Source organism: Apteryx mantelli, chromosome 3, assembly GCF_036417845.1.
Source record: "Apteryx mantelli isolate bAptMan1 chromosome 3, bAptMan1.hap1, whole genome shotgun sequence".
NCBI lineage: Eukaryota > Metazoa > Chordata > Aves > Apterygiformes > Apterygidae > Apteryx > Apteryx mantelli.
This window is the reverse complement of record NC_089980.1, coordinates 73,789,168-73,811,327: the sequence shown is the minus strand read 5'-3', so window position 1 is coordinate 73,811,327 and position 22,160 is coordinate 73,789,168. Positions and strand designations below refer to the sequence as shown.

At 41.9% G+C, this 22,160-nt stretch overlaps 1 protein-coding gene across 2 annotated transcripts; it reads left to right on the top strand.

The window, feature by feature from the left end:
- Positions 1-2,532: 2,532 nt before the first annotated feature.
- TNFAIP3 (TNF alpha induced protein 3) lies at positions 2,533-19,059 on the top strand. 2 transcript variants are annotated; one of them, XR_010883745.1, is made up of 10 exons: positions 2,533-2,839; positions 7,070-7,260; positions 7,496-7,643; positions 7,845-8,015; positions 8,775-8,955; positions 10,430-11,355; positions 12,711-12,943; positions 13,706-14,467; positions 18,010-18,106; positions 19,030-19,059. XR_010883745.1 is itself a non-coding variant. In XM_013958943.2 (8 exons), the coding sequence occupies exons 1-8, from the start codon at positions 2,542-2,544 to the stop codon at positions 13,985-13,987; spliced, it is 2,430 nt and encodes an 809-aa protein (XP_013814397.2). In that variant the 5' UTR covers positions 2,533-2,541; the 3' UTR covers positions 13,988-15,329. The 2 variants fall into 2 exon arrangements, 1 of the variants encoding a protein (XP_013814397.2); XM_013958943.2 differs by lacking the exons at positions 18,010-18,106; positions 19,030-19,059 and having other exon boundaries at positions 13,706-15,329.
- Positions 19,060-22,160: the final 3,101 nt, after the last annotated feature.

Genomic DNA, 22,160 nt, shown 5'->3' with positions numbered 1-22,160 from the left:
TGTGTTATATGTTGGGGAAAGATGCTGCATAGGATAGCTATTTAATCTCTGGTTACTGCTTCTTTCTGAGAATTCATAGTAGTTACATGTTAAAGTAATTAAGTAGTGTAGTGAAATCTAGTATAGTATAAAGTAATATAATTGTAGCTGAGTTGTCTGTTCTTTGAGTCTCGTTAGCTTCGGTCTCTACTGAGTTCTGTTTGTTTCATCACACTGTCTTTTAAAATAATGGTGTTCAGCTTTTTCTTTGATATTTAACCACTGTAAATGGCACAGACAGTACTTTACATGTGTGGAGGGAAAAATATACCTGTAGAATATAATATTGAATAATATAGTTTCAGTGAATGCTTAAGTAACAAAAAGTACTGAGTTTACAGAATGTTGGAAATAACCATTTCAGGGGTCCATGCCAGTGGTGCTTAATCATGTGATTAGTTTTTATTCATGTAAAAAAATCCCACTGACTCAATGACTCTACTTACATAATTAAGGAATTCAGCATTCTGGTCTGTGCAAAGTACAGCCGCGGATATTAAACAGATTAATAAGGGGTTGTTTATATTTCATTTCTTAAACCATCCATACAATTACATACAGAATTGCATCAGTAATATGTAAAACTATATTGCTTGGAGGGGGGAATAGATGAGAAAATGAGTTTATTCCCTTTTAAGGCTGTGTATTCCTAGGGGGTATGTTTAGAATATGCAATCTTTATTAACTAGAGGAAAGCTTTTCCATGTGTTCCCAGCTGTGATGGCTGTGAGCACTGCCCCTTATATGAGCAGAGGAAATTCTGTGTGAATTACATTGCCCTGGTTGAGCACAGTGGACTGTACTGCCTTTGCATCATCTCATGCTTCACCTGCCTCTGTTCAGGGCTTTATAGGATGCGCGTTGACTCTCTAGATCGGTTGGTCCTGGGAGATGATATACAAGGTAGCTCTTGGCAGGAAGAGTTTGAGGTCTCCCCTTATCCTGGCAAAGTTCTTTCCAGGGCTCCAGCTGAAGGTGGATTTTGCCAGTGGAAGCAGCGTGAGTGAAGAGAAGAGAGACGTTAGTTCCCTGTGTGGAGGGACATGCTTATGTCCTGTGCAAGAGGGCTTTTCGGCCTCGACAGGCTTGGGAGCACCTTCCTAGTCAGTCTGATCAGTCTGACAGGTTATCCATCTTCTTCTCTCTGGCCCTCCAGACTTCCATGTCCACAAGACAACTTCCTAATAGTCACACTGCTCAGTTTTCAGTTGTTTCTGGTCTTCTTCAACTTAATATGACATATATCAAGACTAGTTGGCTTGATAGTTGTCCCCGTTATATTTTATGTGATTCATAATCACAATGGTAGGCTCCCTAATACAACCAACTTAATTCTAAATTTTAGACATGCATACATTTATTTTTCTTAAAAGAAATTTTTCATTTTTTTTTTTAAACAGAGTAGTAATGTACAGGGTAGCATGGAGAGGCTCTCCATGTGAAAAGAAGTTGTCAGTGGTGTTACTGTTGTGCACAGGAGTCTTGAGGGACATCGTCCCTACATTTAGCTCTAGCTAGCCACAGTGTTGGTGTGTTCTGAACAAGTATTTCAGAGGGTGTAGATAGTTTGAGGTTACACTTTTTTTTTTTTTTCTTCCCACTGTAGCCAATGGGGCCAGAGGTACTGAAGAAAGGGATGCTGGCCAGCAAACATTACTGGTCCCACTGCGGAAAAATATTGGGTTTTTTGAGCCAAGTGGAAATGCTTTTTCAGCTATGTTGACTACTGCTGAGTAATAGTGGGACTGCAGTTTGCACCCCCACATACTGCACAAGCACCTCTGTGCCATAGGTCTACTGTTCACATAATATAAGGAGTCCTGAGAAGAGTAGCATAAATCTGGCCTTCAGTGCTTGCTCTGTTGCAAATTCCTCATTTGCCCTCTTCAGCCACCGTAAGTATGGGGCAGATACTAGCATGGCATATAATTCTTCAGGCTGTCTCTTTTTGTACTGTACCAAGCATCACTTTTCAGAATGTATGGGCTGTGGGAATCTGAAATGGTCATTATCTGCTTTTTTTGGTATGTCATCAAAACAAAAGCTTGAAACATGCTGAAAGTTCAGCAGGTTTATGGGGGATTACACTGTGCAATTATCAATTAGTCAAGTCTCCAAGATAATTTTCCGTTCCCTTGATCTTTCCTTCTTTTATCCTTACTTTGATGCAGACCCCTTTTTTAACAGTGATACAGGTTCCTTGGTTCATTATGAATAAATTTTCTTTAATATCTGAGTAAATGATCAAAGTAAATGATTAGGATTAGCTGTTCAGAGTCTGTATCTGAGTAATGCAGAGAGATTTCTGGATATGAGCTTTAAAAATCATTATCTATATAAGCTCAGAGTGGATAAGTCCACTCTGTACACTTTTTAGGCAAAACTGCAACCCGGAAGTATGCGTTTTAATTCTCTGCAGAAGTGATAGCACTTGGATGCATGGACACTGAAGTGTCAATAAGAGAATCCTTTTCTTCTTCATTTCAGGTTTCTTCTGGGAACATGGCTGGCCAGCACATCCTTCCTCAAGCTTTATATCAGAGCAATATGCTGAAAGCTGTGAAGATTAGAGAGAGAACTCCTGAAGATCTGGTCAAATCCCCCAATGGAATAATTCACCACTTCAGAACTATGCACAGATACACCGTAGAAATGTTCAGAATGTGCCAGTTTTGTCCTCAGTTTCGGGAAATACTTCAGAAGGCCCTGACTGACCAGGCCACCCAGACTTCACTGGAGCGCCAGAGGAAGCTGAACTGGTGCATGGAAGTTAGGAAACTTGTGCCTTTGAAGACTAATGGTAAGTCAAGACTTTGCACTGGCATTAAAAAGGGTAGAAAGAATGTACCACCTTTATTAATAGCATCATCTGAGTTTACATTACTGAAACAGAAGCACATTGCTTTTAAAAAAATTGTGCCTTTTCATTTTGACTTTGTAAACTGGAATTCTTTCCACATGGTGTATTGTCGTGAGTCTCTAACAGTCCCCCACACTTATCAAGGTATTATGAATAGCTTGAAAATTACAGAGATGTTTTAGCAATATCATTAACCTGTGGCATGTCAGCGTATAATATCATGTGAGAACCTTGTCTTACAATCCATCACCTTTCCATGAATCTGACTCCGTTATGTGTCAGCTGCCTCATTGAAAGTACTGAATGGCCCCTAATGTCAGGCAAGAGGAGACTTCAGATGCCTTGAGTGACAGGGATACGTTCCCTTGTATATATAGAAGTCAATACCCGGTTATAACCCCTGCCTTTGTAACCGGCAGGCGAGGCTGAGCTGCCGTTCCAGCTGGAGCCACTGTGTCAGTGGGAGTGTCTTGGACTTCCAGCCTCGGGGAGACTGACCTTGCTGACAGGCACCAGCACCCCGTGCTGTCAGGCTGACTAAAGCTCAATTAACTGATAAGCTTAGCAGGCTTTGCCTTCCCTCAGGGCTCAGCCCTAATTCCAGTGTGTGCAAATGACAACCATGTTTGTGTAACAAGAAGTGCGTGATGCCCTTTGCTTTCAAGGGTCAGTGCAGTTTTAGGACTTTACTTCAGGGTTACTTTGTTAATATGTGTTTTGTCAGGTACCCTAAATAATAGGGTACTGCTGTTGTGCAAAGATGTCTTGAATAGGCTGCGTGTATCCATGTATTCATGAGCAGGTAACTTTTGCACGTGACTGTGAGGACTGCTGGACATTTCACATTCAGTGGAGGATAGGTCTGGCAATGGCTGTGATGTATGGTCGTGCAACTGCAAGCCTGGTCTCAGGAGTCCCTACAGCACAGAGTGCCCCAAACTGGGAAGATAGACTGGGGCAATTAGGACTCCAAGAATATGGAAAATATATCTTCTTTGCTCAAGGAGCAGGTGCTACTGGTTATAGAAACACCAGGAGAGATGGACCTTTACATTACGTTCTTTGGATGCGTTCTTCTCATATGTGTTTATATACATGTTGCCTTTGTCTTCCTAGACCACATTCCTCCCTTCCCAAATTCTGCTGTATTTTTTAGTTTGATTGCATGCAATTGTGTTTTACAAAAACTATTAAAAAATAGACCCACCATATAGAGGTAACTGGCTCAACCTTGAAGAACCCAATCCAAATTTGTATCTCTCTAATTGTCATAGAGGCACTGACCATTTCGTGCGTTTTTGTGGGCTGTCCCTCCACTTGCCTAAAATTCTCAAGCTTTTAATTAGACTCTGCATGAAGATTGCATAACCTAGAACTTCTAGAAGGATTGGAGTTGCAGCTAGGGCAGGCAGTACTTTACAGATACTGTGGAAGTAACATCACTCTGTGTTGTATCTTCAAAACATGTCACTCCAGCAAATACACTCTTACAGATTTACTAGGAAAATGTAAAGTGTACGTAATTTTTGCCCTGAGCAAAGAACAACAGTTTTGGAATCCCAGATCTAACATTAATCCGTGTTCTGCAGGGATTAATATTTGTTGGACAGGCCCTTATTGGTGGTAACACAATATTCAATGAATATGGTCTAGTGTGTTGTCTCATGACTGTAGACCAGTGTTTACAAATGGGAATAGTTTGTGGACTGGTGACCTGGATCCCATCCATGAGTAGATGTACCAATATATATGATGCTGAAATATTCAAGCTGGTGTGGGGAAAACAAGCAAGGGATTGGTTTGTGTCTCTGTCTCTCCGTCTACTCTCCCAACAATGAACTTGGCTTCAGTTCAGTGCTTCAAGGTCATTAAGTGCATATATAGAGGAGTGGCTTTGAGAACCTGTGGTTTATGCAAAATAGTCACAGCTCGGGACCTTTGCAGGAATAAGAAGGTGAACTGTGGTCTGAAGGAAAGGATCGCTGAGAGAGGGGACAGAAGCCTGTAGAAGCCATGTAATATCCCAGGAAACAAAATTATTCAAATGAGTGAAAAGGATGGGTTTTTTTCCTCCCACATGGCATAAAGAATATTTTTAAAAGCATTTGGCTGCTTAACCTGTAGGTGTGGGAGGCATATATTATTTTTTTTAGCCAGAGATGGGCTTTCTTAAGAAACATCTATCTTTTTCTGATGAAGGTTTTAATTTTTGAAAACCGAAGAAGTATATCTTTTAGGATTTTATTCATGTGGATTTTACCTAATGTGTACATGAATTTACAGAGTTGTTGTGTGTTTAAAAAAAATAAAAGCCATTGCGAATCACCACACATTTATTTGCAGACATGTGAATGGAGGATAGAAGGAAGGAAGTAGGAGGTATAAAAATTGAAACTGTGTTTAAAAAAAAATTAAAAAATTCCAGCATCTATTGGTTGTAGAGATTTCACTTGTATAATGAATAGGCGCTCATTCCAGCTCGCCAGCCACACCCCCCGGGAAAGTCCGCCGGAGACTTCACTGTTCAGCCATGTGCACAGCAGAACAAAAAGTACAACTGTTGCTCAATTGCTAGTCAAATAGCACTGGGGAATTCCAAGTGCTGTGTAAGGAATTTTGTGCAGTGGTTCTCAATAAAGAACTGAAAGTAAGCTCTGAAAGAAAAAAAAATCTTATCTTTGCTCTAGATTTTGCAAAGGGAAAGCTTTAATGGGATTAATATGTCATCTTTCTTGGTCAGAAGGAAACCTAGTCAGTTTTTCTATATTATATGCTATTCCCTGATTCTGAGCTCAAGTATGCTGTTTGCTGTTTGTTAAGTAAGCTTTGCAAGACAAAATTCAGAAACCAAAAGGCAGCTGCAGGAACCTGATATGCGACAAGGCTGTAATAATTTATAAAATGTTAAGTGGACTTCAGGTGATGGGTTTTTTTCAGGATCTGGGGGCTGTGGTAGATTTTCCTCTGCAGTTTCATAGAAAAAACAGCAGAAGTACACAAATGATATACTTGAGCTGATAATGCATGTAGCAAGCTGGCATCTTTAGCTGACATTTTAACTCTTTTGTGGGTGGAAGGTCTTTGAATTTTTATTCACATGAGTAAAATCTAGTAGCTTTGCCATGGCTGAAGTCCTCTATTCTGAGGAGATTATTGTGGTGTTGTAACATTTGGAGGATCTGCGTATCACTGTAGTAAACAGCAGACCTAGTTTTGAATCTGAGGATGTGACAGTAGTGAATCTTGATGTCTCTCTTTCGAAAGATTTTTGAGGAAGATGGGTATAGGTAGAATTTGAGAACCAGCCATTGGCATACTTTGTCACACCTTTCAATCAAGTTAGTTAGCTACTTTGATTCTCAGTTTCCTCACCTGTGAAATTGCAGAACATTGCTTTCCTGCCTTCCTATGGAGTATGGAGGACTTTTTGAATGGAAGGAGTTGTCTCAATGAAAAGCAAATCATTACGCTATTCATTTAATTAGTTTTAATTTTGTCTTTTAGAAGAACAGCTCTCTAACTGATATTTTCAACAGCAAGCACACAGTCCATGTTCTAAGAGGAAGGGAAGACGTGCTCCTGCAATTGCATTACACACATCACCTGTTCTTCCCTTTCTGTCTTTTTTTTTTTTTTTTTTTAATGTTATAACTTCTTCATCAAGTACATCCAAGTGCCAAGCCCTACAATGCAGTGCTCATCAGGGGACATAAGGCTCACTGTTACTACAGTATATTCTTAGTCAGTGTTTTTCATTATCTCTTACCCAAACGTACACCTGATGGCACAGGGTAATTTCCCTCATTAGCATTTATATATTCCTTTTCAGTTTTAAAATGGCTTTGTCGTGTTAATTCAGCAGTGTTTGTCGCTTGCAGTTGATCGCAAAATTTACTTCATGATATCACTCAAATAAGATAGACAAGGAGCAGGCTTCCCACCATTGCTGAATGACAGCTTAATACCAAGTGGTGAAGGGATGATAACAGTAGAGAGGCAACCAGCTTGCTTTCTCCCTCTGAGCAGAGAGCTTGTAGCTGTGATCTTCTTGTTAAAAACCTGCCTTGGAGAGAAGTGCACATGGGATATATGTGCTGTGCAATTCTACATTCTGTGTCTTTTTTTTTTTTTTAAGTAGTCATTTAAAACAATGCACTCTCTTTTTTGCAGGTGATGGAAACTGCCTCATGCATGCTGCATCCCAGTACATGTGGGGTATTGAAGATATTGACCTTGTCTTAAGGAAAACATTGTTCAGCACACTCAGGGAGATAGATACACGGAACTTCAAGCTCCGCTGGCAGAGGGAGGCAATCAAATCCCAGGATTTTGTAGAAACAGGACTCCACTATGATACCCGAGTAAGTTGGCTTAAGGGAATCATGCTGTTTTCTGAATGCTCGTCATCATCAATATTTGCCTTGATGACGTTGTTTTATTCTTGGTTCATGGGTTCCACTGTTAGCGGAGAGTAGAAACATTGTCCCTTTGAAGGAAAAGGGAAAATGTTTGTATTTTGAGCACTGCTGTGCTGCAGTTGGTTCTTGATCTCCCCGTCTTTGAACCACTGCTGACAGATGTTGATTCTTTCCTCAGAACTGGGAGGAGGAGTGGGAATACCTCATTGAAATGACATCCCCAGAAACATCTGGGGCTCGAAACAGGCTTCCATATAATGCACTGGAAGAAATCCACATCTTCATCCTTGCTAACATCCTCAGAAGGCCAATCATTGTTCTTGCAGGTGAGTTGTCCAGCCAATCATCTCACATTAAGGACAGTATGCTTTAATAGTACTTTTCTTTTGATTGTTATTTCTTTCAGGTAGATGTATTTCAAAATTGGGAGTTTTCTGCATTTGTTCTAAAATACAAGAATGTTTTCTCTTGCCTGTGGCACATATGTATTTGCTTTTAACTGCTGGTTTTTTTTCTTCCTTTCTCAGATAAAGTGGTGAGAAGTTTAGAATCAGGCTCCAGTTTTGCTCCTCTGAACATTGGTGGCATTTACTTGCCTCTCCTTTGGCCAGCTGAAGAATGCTACAGATATCCAATTGTACTCGGCTATGACAATATGCATTTTACACCACTAGTGACTCTGAAGGACAGTGGGCCAGGTATTTTCCAAGTACCTTGTCTGAGTATTTGTGTATCCTCTTCAGTACCTTGATGCTGATAAAGCATTTGAAATATAATCTGGTTTAGATTTGTATTTTAAAGTTAAAATAAGTAAGATGTATAATAAGATAAAAAAATTAATAAATAAGATTCCTTCTGAATCTGTTCTCAATGTGTAAGCAGATTAAGCTGTGTATAGGTATATCTGAATAGAAACTAAAGGTTGTCTTCAAAATGACAGTTGAAAGTATAATACAACAGGCCTGATTACAGGTTGGGATCACTGAAAGGGTAGCCTCTGCTTCATTGTGTTCTGGCTTCCATCCATGCCCTGTCATTAAAGAAGCTTTGAAGGACATGGTCTCACAGCTGTGTACAGCTTCCTGGGACAGATAGTGATATATATGTTTTGCTGCTTTTTAATGCATCTCTTCTGCATGGGATAACACTTTTCTAGGTCCCGGTTAGGGCATCACCTTGTGAAAAGGTATAATAAACTAAGATCTACAATACTGGCTACACTGAGAAGAAAGGTGCTCTGGGGACATTAAAACTTCAGTAGGATGGAGCTAGATTTGTAGTGCAGATGTGTCTGCATTCTCCCCCAGCTGCGTTGTTTAGAAACCCGTTGCTCTTGCCAGCCATTCTTTTGTCTCTTCAAAATTCAGCAACAGTGGTGGCATCTCCATGTGTTGTATCTTGTGGCTACTCCTCTCTGATAAAACATATATGTATTAACCCTTTTTGTTTTCACACAGAAATCCGGGCTGTCCCTTTGGTCATCAGTGAACGAGGCAGATTTGAGGACTTGAATGTGCACTTTCTGACAGACACAGAGGAGAGGGAAAAAGAGCAGCTGCTAAAAGACTACTTGATAGTGATAGAAATTCCAGTGCAAGGCTGGGATCATGGTACAACTCATTTAATTAATGCTGCAAAGTGAGTGTTACTCTTCTTTCCTCAAAGTTATGCTGCTTATGATGGTGGTAGAAACCTGATAGTCCTGTGCGTTTCTTCAGTCTTTCCTTCCTTTCACAGTAGCATACATGCTTACCCTCTGCACTGTGAAATATTGGCATTACTGTTAACATGCTTTTAAGTAGTATGAGCTCAAACCAGTCTCAAAGTTACAGCCGAAAATGTCTTCAGATTTAGAAGAGTGAAACTAATATTTTATAAGAGTAAAACTAATAGATTAGTTTCATTGACTTTTAGATTTCTCAGGGGAAGGCTAAAATGGATAAGATCAGAAACTAGTAAGACAGAACTTTTGCACTTTATGTGAGTATAAATTGCATGAAGTGCATTTTGCATAGTTTTGGCTGCATTTGGTAAAGTAGTTGGTGGTGGTATTTCAAAAATGCCAATCCCTTGAAACATTGTGCTGTTACAGTGTTGCAGCAGTGCTGCAGGCAGGAAGCTGTGAAATTGGAATCTGGTTTCATCCCTCTGATAGTTAATATCCAGTAAAATGCAGAGGGCATTTAGGGAATTTTAGCATCAATATCTGTCCTGCCCCTTCACAAGTGTGCGAGGAAAGCGACAGCCTATATCCTCTGTGTTTACTTCCATTACCACACAGAGAGATCTCTTTATGCTATCAGTACTGATTTATGCTGGTTTGGCAGCCTTTAAAAAATTGAAATCCTCCAACCCAAAGGATATGTGTGTGCATAAAGAGTAGTAATGCAGCTTCCTCAGTCATACTGAACTGATGGGTTCTTGAAGGTATCAGTAATGCTAGCTCCTCATCCTCTGCAGCCTCTGGTAGACCCATGATGTGGAGTTTTCCCAGAGGTCAAGGGCAGCGCAGGGACTGGATTATGGATACTAGTGCAATAGGAACTTGACTGAAGCCACTTAGTTTGTTTCAAGAATTCCATTTTTAGCTACAGACTCAACAGGGCAAAAACAGAAGCGGATATTGATAAACTGTATCATGAAATACTAAGTCCACTGTAGGAAAAAAATTGCTTTCGATTGTTTTCACCAGTATGGACTGGTGAGTAGAGAGGTCTTCCACTCTGACCTCAGCCTGGCTGAGCATTGATCTTCAGAGGAATTTAAGGTTTGGGGAATTTTTCTTTTTACTTCTTAGAGATTATTCATATTCTGCCTGCAAACAACTCTTGCAGACCGAAAACCCTTACCTTGAAAACCCTTTTAAGAATACTTCTGATTAGCATTGTATCAGACCATTTCTTTAGATATGAAAGTCTCCGTTTGACATCACTAAACACCTGCATTTAAAATTATTTCCATTTAAAGCAACAGCTTAACATCCTGGATCTTTTAGCTGAGTAATATGGATGTGCTTTAAAGCTACATTTCTTCCCCACACTGCTTGTATTTGCCTCCACCCCCACCATCTGCCCATTTCAACCACTGATAGTCTTCCTTTTCTGGCTTTCAGGTTAGATGAAGGCAACCTACCCAAAGAAATAAACCTGGTGGAAGATTACTTTCAGTTGGTACAACATGAGTACAAGAAATGGCAGGAGAACACTGAACCTGCTAGAAGAGAGGCCTGCTCCAGGAATAGACAGGAATTGTCTTTTTCCCAGCTCTCCCTCTTAAAGGTGAAATGTGAAACTCCAGATTGCCCTTTCTTTATGTCTGTGAACACCCAGCCCTACTGCCATGAGTGCTTTGAGTGGAGATCACAGGGAAGTAAAGGAAGAAAGCAGAACTCCAAAACAGCACCCGAGAAACCAAGGGCAGCTGGGTCAGGTTCCTCCCGTGGTGAAGGTTGTGAACCTGGGGGATGGACATCTGAAGAGCCTGTAACAGGGCCTCGCTCCGCACCTCCAACTGCTCCAAGCCTTTTCCTGTACAGCGAAACCACTGCCATGAAATGCAGGACTCCAGACTGCCCATTTACGTTAAACGTGCAACACAACGGACTTTGCGAACGCTGCTACAACTCCAGACAGCTTGGTCCTTGTAACAAATTGGATGACCTAAGACATTTAGACTATGCAACGTGCAAGGTGTGCCTTCAGAAGGCCAATAGGACCTTTAATGGCATATGCAGCACTTGTTTCAAAAGGACTACAGAGCATTCCTCAAATGGCAGCCCTGGTTTTCTGCCCACGTGTCATCAGAGGTCTACATCTGACCCTTCCCAGATATCACAGAGCCTCCTTCAGCATTCCTGCCATCAGGTTCCCAACAGCAACTGTGATGAGCTACCGTTGGCAGCACTGCCCCATGCCACACATGGTTCAGAGGAAAAGAGGGAAAGTAATCTCTGCAGGAAACCTGGCTGCAAGTTTTTTGGAACGCCTCAGAATGAGGGCTTTTGCACACTGTGTTTCTTTGAGTACAGGGAAAACCATGGTAAGTATAGATGTTGTGAGCTCTGTCGCACTTTGGCTTCAGGTAAACCTCATGAAGCTGTGAAGCTGTACACGCTGGGGGTGGAAGGGCAGGTGCTGATGGAAATAGTGTAGAGCAGAAGCAGCAATGTGAGGAGAATGTGCCTTTTTGGCCCTTATTATTCTGTAAAGGGGCACACAGTAACAGTGTGGTAATCTGTGAAATGCACTGTAAAACTTCCCATTGTCTTTCATGGCATCAGAACTAGGTCAATATGGGGTGGGTTTTGATCCCTCCCAGCCATCCGCTGCAATAATGTTTTGGTATGAATTTTTTCTGATTAAACTTCTTCACATCTAGACAGGTTGAAAGAATCAATGAGAGTAATGGTATTGTATTGGTGCTACTGAAAATCCGCTATGTTTTTAATGCCTTTAAAAGGCATTGGGATTAATTTGGAGATCTGCATTCATTCTGGATGTAACTGGTGTAATATTCTGGTGTAACTACCAAAGTCACCTTGATAAACAGAGCATATGGGACTGTAGTGTGCTTGTATTTTGGTGTAACTTAGAATATTTTGTTAAAATGTGCCTTGAACTCCTTCCTGGTAGTACTGTGTGCATGCATGTGGGTGTGTATAAAGTCACGACTTTAGAAAGGTAATAGTCTGTGAATAAATCATGGCATGAAATTTTCACCTTTCGTAATACTGCCCTGTTACATAGGCAAAGAACCCTTGGGTACAGTGGGTGGAAGGTACATGTATGAGAGAACTGTTGCTTATCCCATAAGACTGTTTCATTGCTGGCAGCTGTGCCAATACTGCACTTTCTACATAGTTTAAATTGGGGAGCTTCTATGCTAGCTTGCAATATCTTATTTTCCAGTGTTGTTCACAAGGTTTTTTTTTTCCGTATTATTATGGAATATGTAAGATCATTTCATGAGACTAAAGCATAAGACAATTTAACCCATTAAGCTCTGTGCCCCTCTACTTTTTTACCCAATGTGATTGAAACTGGGCAGGACAAAAGGGAAGTGTTGGGCTAGATCACAAATAACATTCTGAAGCCAATGGCAAAATTTCTTTTGACTTCAGAGGGATCCAGTTCTCATGTCGAGGGCAAGGTTTTCACAAATCGGGTGTTTCAACAATTTCTGATGTAGAAATCAGGCTATTATCAACCCCATTATTTATGTAACATTAAAGAAAGTGCATTGACTGAGGGGACTGAAGATTGCCCGAAACCCATGTTTGAGGCTAGTAGGGTTTTTTTTCTTCTTTTTTAAACCAAGGAGCTTTTCATAGTTGCTTTTCAGTTGTCAGATCTATTGGGCACATTCAAACTGTTTCTCCTTACTTTGCATTACAGACAGTGCTTCACTACACCATCAGAGGAGATCTCAGAGGAATTCTTCTGCAGCGGGTCAGCCTGGCAGCTCTGCTGCTGCCTTCCACAACACGGTTTCCTGCCAGCGTCGAGACTGTGGCACCCTGGGTAGCACTATGCTTGAAGGGTACTGTCAGAACTGTTTCATTAAAGCCCAGAACCAGCGATTTCAGGAAGCCAGAAGGACAGAAGAACAGCTAGTGAGACAGCCAGAAGTAAGTGAACTTCTGAAAATCTTCCAGTTTAACACTGCCCGTTTTTTCTCTCTTGAGAACAACTCAAAATGTATAATAGAAAATCCTTGAATTACTGTATCTTAAGTATATCTATAAGTATAGAGTATCTCATGATTCTGCCTGCTAGAGCTGTGCAGCACTTGTAAAGTTTGTTCTTGATTTAGGGTTGTCCATGCTGCATTCAGTTTTGCTTCAGCTGGAATTTTACCAGCAACCTCAGTGGAAGCAATTGGGCCAACAGTTGATGTGTTTGCTAGTTGGGGAGAGGTTATCATTCCTACCCTTAGAGCTGTGCAGCTCCATCAAGAGAGTTAGTCAGCTTCATGTTGCCTATTTCACTGAGCACATTACAGGTTTTCCTTATTCCAGTTTTTTTATTTGGTTCGTTTGCTTCTTTTAGAGTGGAGAGTTTACAAAGAGAAAAAACAATTTTTCTAAGAAATGGCAGAACTTATGATTTTCTTTGGTAAAGCCTGGCTTGGCTCATGTATTGTACCATTTAAAAGAAGCATGTCTCTATGTGTGAGATGAAAAGACTACTAGCTTGAATATGAGTTTTCTGCCTTGCTTTGCAAAGCAAACTCCAGAAGCCCTTGCAGTGTTTGCAATGGTGTTTGCTTTCTGAGTTTGCTAACAACCCCTAGTGGTTACATATACAAAACATTAGCAGAGTTGAAAGTAAATGAAAAGCCACTTGTGCTGCCAGCGTTGCCACTGACAATGTTTTTAACATTTTTCAAGAGAACAGGACAGCACAGAGATTTACAGCGAACAGCATTGACTAGCCAGAAGAGACAGTGTGGTGGGGCTTCATGTAGAAACAACTTGGCCTGCCGAAGCGATGAGTTGTGCCCAGAGTGCCAGCGCCTCAGTCAGCTCGTGCAGTTGGGGAATCCTAGGGACTCAGCTGCAGAAGAGACTCCAAAACAACGCTGCCGAGCCCCTGCTTGCGATCACTATGGCAATGCCAAGTGCAATGGTTACTGCAATGAATGCTACCAGTTCAAACAGATCTACGGCTAGCAGAGAGGAAGAACTGGTAAAGAACAAGAAAATGATAACAGCTACTTCCATAACTGAAATGGTGCTATGTCCAAAACACTTAACAGTCCTGGGAGCATGGGGGGGGGGGAATATAAGCTGTCCGCTCTTGTTCCTGTTTATTCCCAAGAATGGGAATAAATATCTACTTCCTATAAACACTGCATACAAGGACTGCTGAGAAATATGGTTTGCTTTCTGCACAGAGCTGTCTTTCACGACTAGGCTCCTATAATGCTGTATTTAATTCTTGGACTTCCCAGTGGGAAGTTTGAAGCATTTGAATCCAAAGAACTTCTTGGTTTTGCCTCTTTCTCCATACGCCTCCTGCTCCCAGGCAGGGAGGCTCAGCTACTGCTGGAGGTACAAGAACCCTCTGCTTTGGCATACATCAGTGAGAGATGAGACTTTCCTGAGAGAAATCCTCCAGGACAGGCTGATGCAACCTGCAATTGAAACTGGGTGAGGATGTTTAAAGAAACGTGCTCCGGTTTGCCTGCTTCCTCGCTTGTGTTCTTATTCTTACAGAGCTTGTCAAGGCTCGAGGTCCTACATGCTAGGTTGTTGCACTGAGTGGGGCTGTGCTTGCAGATCCTCAGCACGCTGCAGTCAAACAAGACCAGAATGGTCTGCCCCTTTAACATGCTTAGCCCAGTGTTTAGATCCTTTCCCAAATCTCAAGATAACTGGAAAGATATGTGATTACAGAAGCAACTTTTACCAGCATACGTGTGTGTTGGGAAATGTGAATCTTCCCATTTGCAACTTGCATGGAAGGAAGTGCCTCCAACAGACATTTTAAAAAAAACAACAACAAACTTATCTTAGGGTTTTATTCTGAAGCCAAAGCAACTCTCTTCTGCTACACCGTGGTTGTCCAAAATATATGTGCTGCTCTTAAGTCCCCCACTCTCCATTTCTGTCACACTGTTTTCTGATATCCTGAATGTGATACTGTTATCGTACTAATGGCTTGGAGCTTGGTAATGGGGTACTCTAGGATCAAGATTTTACTCCTGGAGTTCATGCTTCCAGTTCTCAATCCGCATTTCTTTCTTTAGCAAACTTGCCTGTACCATCGTGTCTGATACCTGCTTCTCTCATCCCCTTTCACACTTCTTAAGTTTTCGGCATCTATTTTGCTGCTATTATTTTGGGGGTGATACCTCTTCTAATTTGCTTCTCAAGTTTAGAATCTTTTTCTAGTTATTAAAAAACAGGTTTAAAAATTAAAATAATTCATGACTTATTTCTGTTAGATTTTATATATTTTGTGAACTTTAATAAATGTGAACATATGTTTTAGTAAAATATTTATGCTATTTCAAACAATGCAATTTGAAATTTGCACATTTGGGGATTTTTTACGTATATTTACTCTTGTGTTGAATTTTACAAACTTAAATGTATAATTGAAAAAAAATAAATTATTGAAGGATTAAATTTGCTATTTTATATTGATGATGAGAGAAGGCACAGCTGAGCGTGGGACATCCATTAAGGAAAGCACTTCTGTTCAGGACCGCAGTTCAGCAGGTTACAAAGAGCATGTAGCCAAGCCCTTTGAGGAGGTGATAAGTTGCTGTAAGTCTCTGTGTAGTCCCATCTTGTGTCTGTGTCCATCAGGAAGGGCTGTCTTGCTAGCTTGTGGGAGACCTGTGCAGTCAGGGTCCATAAGGGCTTAGCTCTGGCGGGTACAGTGGTTTTTCAGTCCCCAGAACTATGAGTTCAGGAGGATAAGGACAGTGCAGGACAAGGCTGCAAGGGAAGCTAAGCTAGACTGACTTGACTTTACTTTCTTTGTTCATCCATGTTGCTTGCGTGCCAGCTTGGGCAGTGGTGGTGGCTGTGAGTGCTTCCCACCTCTGTGCCAGGCCATGCATGCAGGAGCAAAGGCACCCACCAGCCCTACTGCCTCCTCCCTTGGGAGCAGCAGGGAAGCCCCTCACCCTTTGGTCTTGGCATCTGGGTTGCTAGAGAGCATCTGAAAAGCCAGCTGCTAACTGCTAGGCTGAGTAGTACAGGAAAGCAGTGTTTTTCTTCTCATTACAAACTCTTGCTAATGGCCATGCTGCCAGGGGTTTTCTGCGCTGTAGCACTCCCTCAGCAGGAGCATGCCTGTTGCAGTGCTCTGTTTTTTCACGCCTCTGCCTACGCAAACAGTACTGCACACTGCAGTGATTTCTAGGTGTCGCCCATGCTATGAAGGAAAAATGAGAAGGGGCTGCAAATGTCCCTGTACAGTCAGAAGAGAGGACCCCCTTTCCAGGTCAGCCCTATCCTGCTCTTTAGCCCTTTAGCATATTTTTAAGCACTTTCCCAATTTAGACTATAGGATTTAAGTTCCTGAGTATTTTTGCCTTAGGTCAGCCAGTCCCCTTTGAACTCGCACAGCTCTCCAGACCACGGTCTCGGATCCCGGTCTACCTTCATGCATACCCACTGCTCTCCTTACAATTTAGCCCAGATTCCCCAGGCCCATGTGTCCCATCCTTTGGGGGCCAACGACCCAGAACAAAGTCCACTCTTCCAGGCCAGAGCCTGCTAGATCTCCATGCCCCATCTCTAGAGCATAGTCCTCTTTTCCAAAATCAGACTCTCCGGCCATCCATACCCTCTTCCCCCTTTTTTTGGATCCATACAACTCGCATGCCCTCCAGAGTCATCAAACTTCTGCACTGTGTGGAAACATAGATGACAAAAGAGAGGGCAAAGACTGGCGGGGACAAATACCCCTGGGCACTAGGAGATGGAGGCAGTTCATGGCATCCAGCCAAGGCAGCAGCCAAAACCTGCCCCTTGAAAAGGCCAAGACTTGGCCATGGTCCGTCCTGTGTCAGGACACATCATGTGCAGCTCTCCAGGCACACTCTGCAGCCGGGCTGGCAAGGGGAGGTGGGGAGTGGGGTTACTGCTAGCTGCAGTTTCTCCACGGAGGAAGGATTTAAGATTAAATGCCCCAAATCCCACAGATTTTCTCTGAAGCTTTCTGGGCCCATTACTCATAACTCTGAAGTCACATGAGGCTTATCTCATTCTGAAGCTCTTATGTAAATGAGTGCCCAGCCTGTCTCTCGTGATTTACTTGTGTGGGAACATTAAAGCTAATAGCACTTTTTCTTTAAATACTCTGGTATTTCCCTAATGTCCTTAGGGGATTTTGACCCTCTGATGCTTTCTGCTCTCTCCCCAGACACCTCCTCAAGTTCATGTATTTTTTCCTTCCTGTTCTGCAAGAGAGAACTTTTATTTGGATTCTCCCTTTTTGTGACCACTTATGGAAGTCTCTTTACTGAGACACAAATCTTTTATAGACAGAGATTCTTTTCTTAGCAGAAAGGTAAAAATAATATGAAGCAATTGGCTTAATGACTACTCTCAGTGCACTGAAATTCCTTATAACGTAGTGCAGTAAGTCATTGCTGTGCAGGCGGGCTTACGCATTCATTTAGTTTTGGGAAAGGATACTTTTACATCATTACAGTAATTCCTGACTGGGGAGATGGATAACCTGAATATTATCTATGTCTGTGGATAAGAAACATCATTTTTCAGGGATATTCCCATTCTATTAATAGATAACTTCTCATACAGAAAAGAAGAAAGTTCTTAGTAAATTTTTAGTGTGGAGAGAAATCAGATTGATCTGTTGATACCACAGTGCTCTGCTAGGCAAGTCTTTGGAGTGGTCTGAAGTACTAGGGTATTTAACCAGAGCTGGAAGCAACAGACAGCATGTAGTCTGTTAGATCAAAACCCTTAAATCAAACTACTGATCTGGGTGTATGTTCCAGAAGCCCCAGGCAGAGTTCAGTGTGGTTGGTGTTTTGGAGGTAAAGCAAGGAGAGAGAGTTCTAGCTGTTACAACCTTAGGTGAAGGCTGTGATGTCCTATACTACACAGAAGGGTAAGACATCTTTCTTACAATCTGAGTCATGCACCAGTCCTTTTTTCCTGCACTTGTTCAGCCTCACTCCATCCTGTTCAATATTCTGACTTAGCAGGGTGGAAGAGTCACTGCAGACGCAGAGGACCCCACAGACGTGCAATCCTACTCCTCTGCTGTGGGCAGACCTCAGGAAGGAGCCATGCCTCTCTGAGGTATTTATCATGAAGCAGTTATTTCAGTAAGAATGTCTTATCTGATTAGCGAGTCATGGTTTGGATCCCATGCAGCTTGGTGTCCAGAGGTTCCAGCTGGCCCACAAACAGCCTGGGAAAATGAAAAGCACTTGTCTGAGTTTGTGTAAATGTATGAGTGGCCTCATCTCTACTTCATATGTGATTGATCAAATTGCAAGAGGTTACCACTTTCCCAGCTTTCCAGTTCATGCTGAAGCATCCCTGTACAGGCTACAGCCTGTCCTGATCCACAACACCTCATTCCCCAGAAGTGTCTAAAGTTATCAGAAAGGAGAAAAAAGCCTCTTCTGTGCAAAACCTGGGCCTAGTGTCTCAGCCAGGTAGGTGGCACCACCTGGAACAGCAGGATCACAGCTCCTGCAGCTTTGACACTGCCATGTCCCCCTGCCTGTGTCCAGTTGAGGAAACTGGAGAGGCCCATTCCCTGTCTCTGAGCCTAACTCAGAGCATATTGTGGTATCAAACTCTTCTACTACCCAAAGGAGGGTGGTTACATCCAAACTGCCTGTAAGAAATGGCCCTGCTCTGCATTAACTCCTGAACTGGGTGACAGGTTGGTTTGGAAAGGGGAAAGCTGGCTGATTTAAGGCGGCTTTGGCTGCTGGGGAGCTGCACCGTTCATCTGGTTCAGTGTCCTTAAGATCAGCTTTTGCTCAAACACTTTGGTTGTAAATTAGCAATGCTCTGCTTTCAGGGGACTGTTTGATTCCTGGGTGTTGCTGTCATTTCTTCTGGGAGGAAGAAATTGCAGGGGCTCAACATAAAGTGATACACATATGTTTTTTTCCTACAGTAGTGGCTCCCAGACTTTTTGGATTATGAATCATTGTCAAACCTTAACATTTTCAGTGTTAAAATTAAGCATTTGTGTTTATTTTTAGGTCTCATGCATTACCTGATTATGTAGAAGTTACTTTATGTTACTGATGCTACAAATGCGGCTACACAGCTCTTCAGCTAAGTATCTGCAGCATGAGCCTCTGCACAGTAGCTCACGTACCTGCTAGAAACATCCTAGCTATCCAGAGGATTTTACTGACAGAGGAGCTGAAGGACTTTAGGCAGCATTTGAGGGAGGCTGTGAAGATTTCAGTGGTATCTGGATGTTGGATATAAGTGTTTTGGATATAAATCTCAAAAAATTGATGCTGAGCATAACGTCATGCACTGGTGACCACCGTGCCTGAAGCTAGCTTGTGCTTTCAGTCTTTGCAAAATAAGCGGTTCAGCCTGGAGGTATGACACATGTTTTCTTTAGGTGAGAGCCACAGGGGAGCAGTGATTGTATAATTTTATCCGGCATACATGAGTAGGATGCAATAGTGTAATATGTACAGGATGAAACTAGAAAATTGCAACATTGAACAGTTACAATTTTAGTTTATATCAAACTGACAAGGCCTCTTAAAACAAGGAATAAGAAGCACAGATGCCTTAACACCCAAGTGCTCAGTTTCTCAGCTGTCCATATTTACATACAGTGTAGCCAACCTGTTGCTGATGGGAGCGGATTCAACATGCTGATGTAAACTTGCGCAGTGATTTCTGCGCTTATGCTTTCTCCTCCATTGGTGATAAACCCTGATAACATCAACACTTGCCAGGTTCAGAAGGGCTTGTCTTAGCTGCAAAGGAAGAAAGACAAAATGCTTGGAAGCGGTTTAACTCAGCTGCTGCTTCATTAACTCCCCTGGGAATATCCAGTGTCAAAAGAGTTATTGCGTCTCCTCTTGGCCATGGACACCTATTTTGGAGAAGGCTGCCACTAGCTCTTTCAAGGGTCAGTCGTCCCAGTGTTAAATGAGAATTGGCCAAAGGGAATGGTGTCCCTTTACCTACTGCGAGAGGCCCCATCCCCTGTTTTGAGGGTCCTCCATTAAGTCTCCTCTCATTTCCAGTTTGTTAAGGAAGGCAGCCCCGTTGAGTAGCAACACTCAATGCCTGCCCGAGGGCACTTTCAGCAAATATCTGCTCCCCTTCACCTTTCCTTTCCCTTTTACTCTCCTGGGCCCCCAGAGAGTGAACAATTCCCTAGTGTCTGTTAAAAGCATATCCATGCCCTGGTCACACAGGAATCACAAATGTTAAATAAATGTACATCATGAATAACTCAAATATTTAATACAATACGTTCTGATGTATCCCACAGCTCAGCATGACTCCTCTGTGAGTGTTACCACTTCTCAACAGGTGGACGAGCTGCTTTTATCAGTTCCCAGAGGCCTGGCAGGCTACTGCCACTGTCACCTCGCAGGGGCTGTGACATCCTTCCCTCCGCCTCCAGGCCAGCCCAAGACCCTGTGCCAAATGGCTGCCACAAGGCTTTTTTACTGAGCAGTTACTATAGGCAGCCTAGTGAACCTAGTTTAATTACTTCTGGATATGTCAAGATTTATTTCTACTGAAAAAGCTTTTATAAAGCCTTTTTTTATATGTATACATATATTAAAAAATGTATTTAATGTTTGTCAGACAGAAACCTGAAATAAGAGCAGGTAGCTTTGCTTGGGAGTTTTATGATGACTTCTTTTTGTACTAATGCTAATTTTCAAAAAACTCCCTGTGTCTAATATTGAAAGACAGCCTACGGCATGTTATTCAGACCGCCCCCTCCTCCAGCCTCACTAAACTGAATAATATTACGTACATAGTCTCTCCCCCTCTTCTCTCCATCCCCTGATCTCTGACAGCAATGGTTCTTTTTTGTTATTGGGTTGGCTTTTTTTTTCTTTCTTTCCCCCCCTCGCTCTCTTTTTTGGTTAAGCAATAGTACAAATACTTTGTGTTGGGCAGGAAGTGAGATTTCCCCTGGTGAATTACCATGGGGGGAAACTTAGGTTTTGTTCTCTGGTTATGCCTTTATTTCAAGGGATTCATATGATCTAATGAAAATGCACATTATGAGTTAGTCCAATTCCTGCCCAATACCATTAAAAAAAGCCAAAACCTTTTGGTGGCCTGTCACAAGAAAGGGTCAAAATTCCCTTTTCAGTTACAATGCAAAGTAAATCCACTGCAATGGGGATCTACTCTAAGGAACATGATTCTGCACAGAGGTTTGCACTTTGAAACAAATACTTTTTCTACTGTCTATTCTGAGATACACAGCTGGGTGATGTAGGATAGAGTTTGGCTGTGGCATTAAGTATCACATTAAGATCACACAGTCAGAATTCCCACATCCTAAATATAATTATTGTAGGAGTCGTTTCTTCTTGTCTGACATTCTTGACAGAAGAGTGCATCCTGCAATGATGCCTGTTAAACATTTTACTACAAATTCTGATCACATTTATACTGCTGTAAGCTTTTAATAATCCCCTTGGCTTCAGCAGCATTAGTCCAGATATTCAGTAGGATAACTAGGATGAGAATTTGGCCAATTATCTTATAAAAATAGCCTCTTACTTTCATTTATGTGTTCTGGAGTGAAAAATGCACATTAAACTACTGCTGTTGCAATCCTCATGCCACAAAGATATGCCTATATAAGCAGACTTCATTGATAAGTAATATATTTAAATAAAGACATATTTTGCACTGATTGATGGTTAATGGGAGTTAGGTGCCTTAGTTTTTGCTGTGATCTTTAATGCAGAACCACTGAAAAAGCAAAAAGAGCAGCCATACTGATATCTTAGCATGATAGGCTATAGCTTATTTAGCCTGTAACTTATTCCCTGCAATAAGGATAAAACTTATTTCTACTTGAGGAAAGAGATCACATTGTTTTTCACTTACATATTACTAACACACAGCCTAACAGAAAAGGACAATGTTTCATGGCTTTTTTCACAGTCATGTGGGTGTCTAGACCAGCCTACATTTGCCTAAAAGAAAAAAGTCATCGTTTCCAGAGACTTTTTTTTTAAAAAGGGAAGTTTGGGTGATGGTAATAGGGCAATGAATGAATGATGACCCTTGGCTGAGAGCTCTTTTCTTTAAAGCCTGGTGCCAGGTCAGGTGCTTGGAGGCAGGATAGCCTCTGCTGCTTGCCAGCGCTCCTGTGCAT

Bases quoted from the DNA above. Each gene is read 5' to 3' on its own strand.
- TNFAIP3 (XM_013958943.2), top strand. From the start codon at position 2,542: ATGGCTGGCCAGCACATCCTTCCTCAAGCTTTATATCAGAGCAATATG. The intron at 7,261-7,495 runs GTAAGTTGGCTT...TTCTTTCCTCAG, and splicing joins GACTCCACTATGATACCCGA to AACTGGGAGGAGGAGTGGGA. The intron at 12,944-13,705 runs GTAAGTGAACTT...ACATTTTTCAAG, and splicing joins AGCTAGTGAGACAGCCAGAA to AGAACAGGACAGCACAGAGA.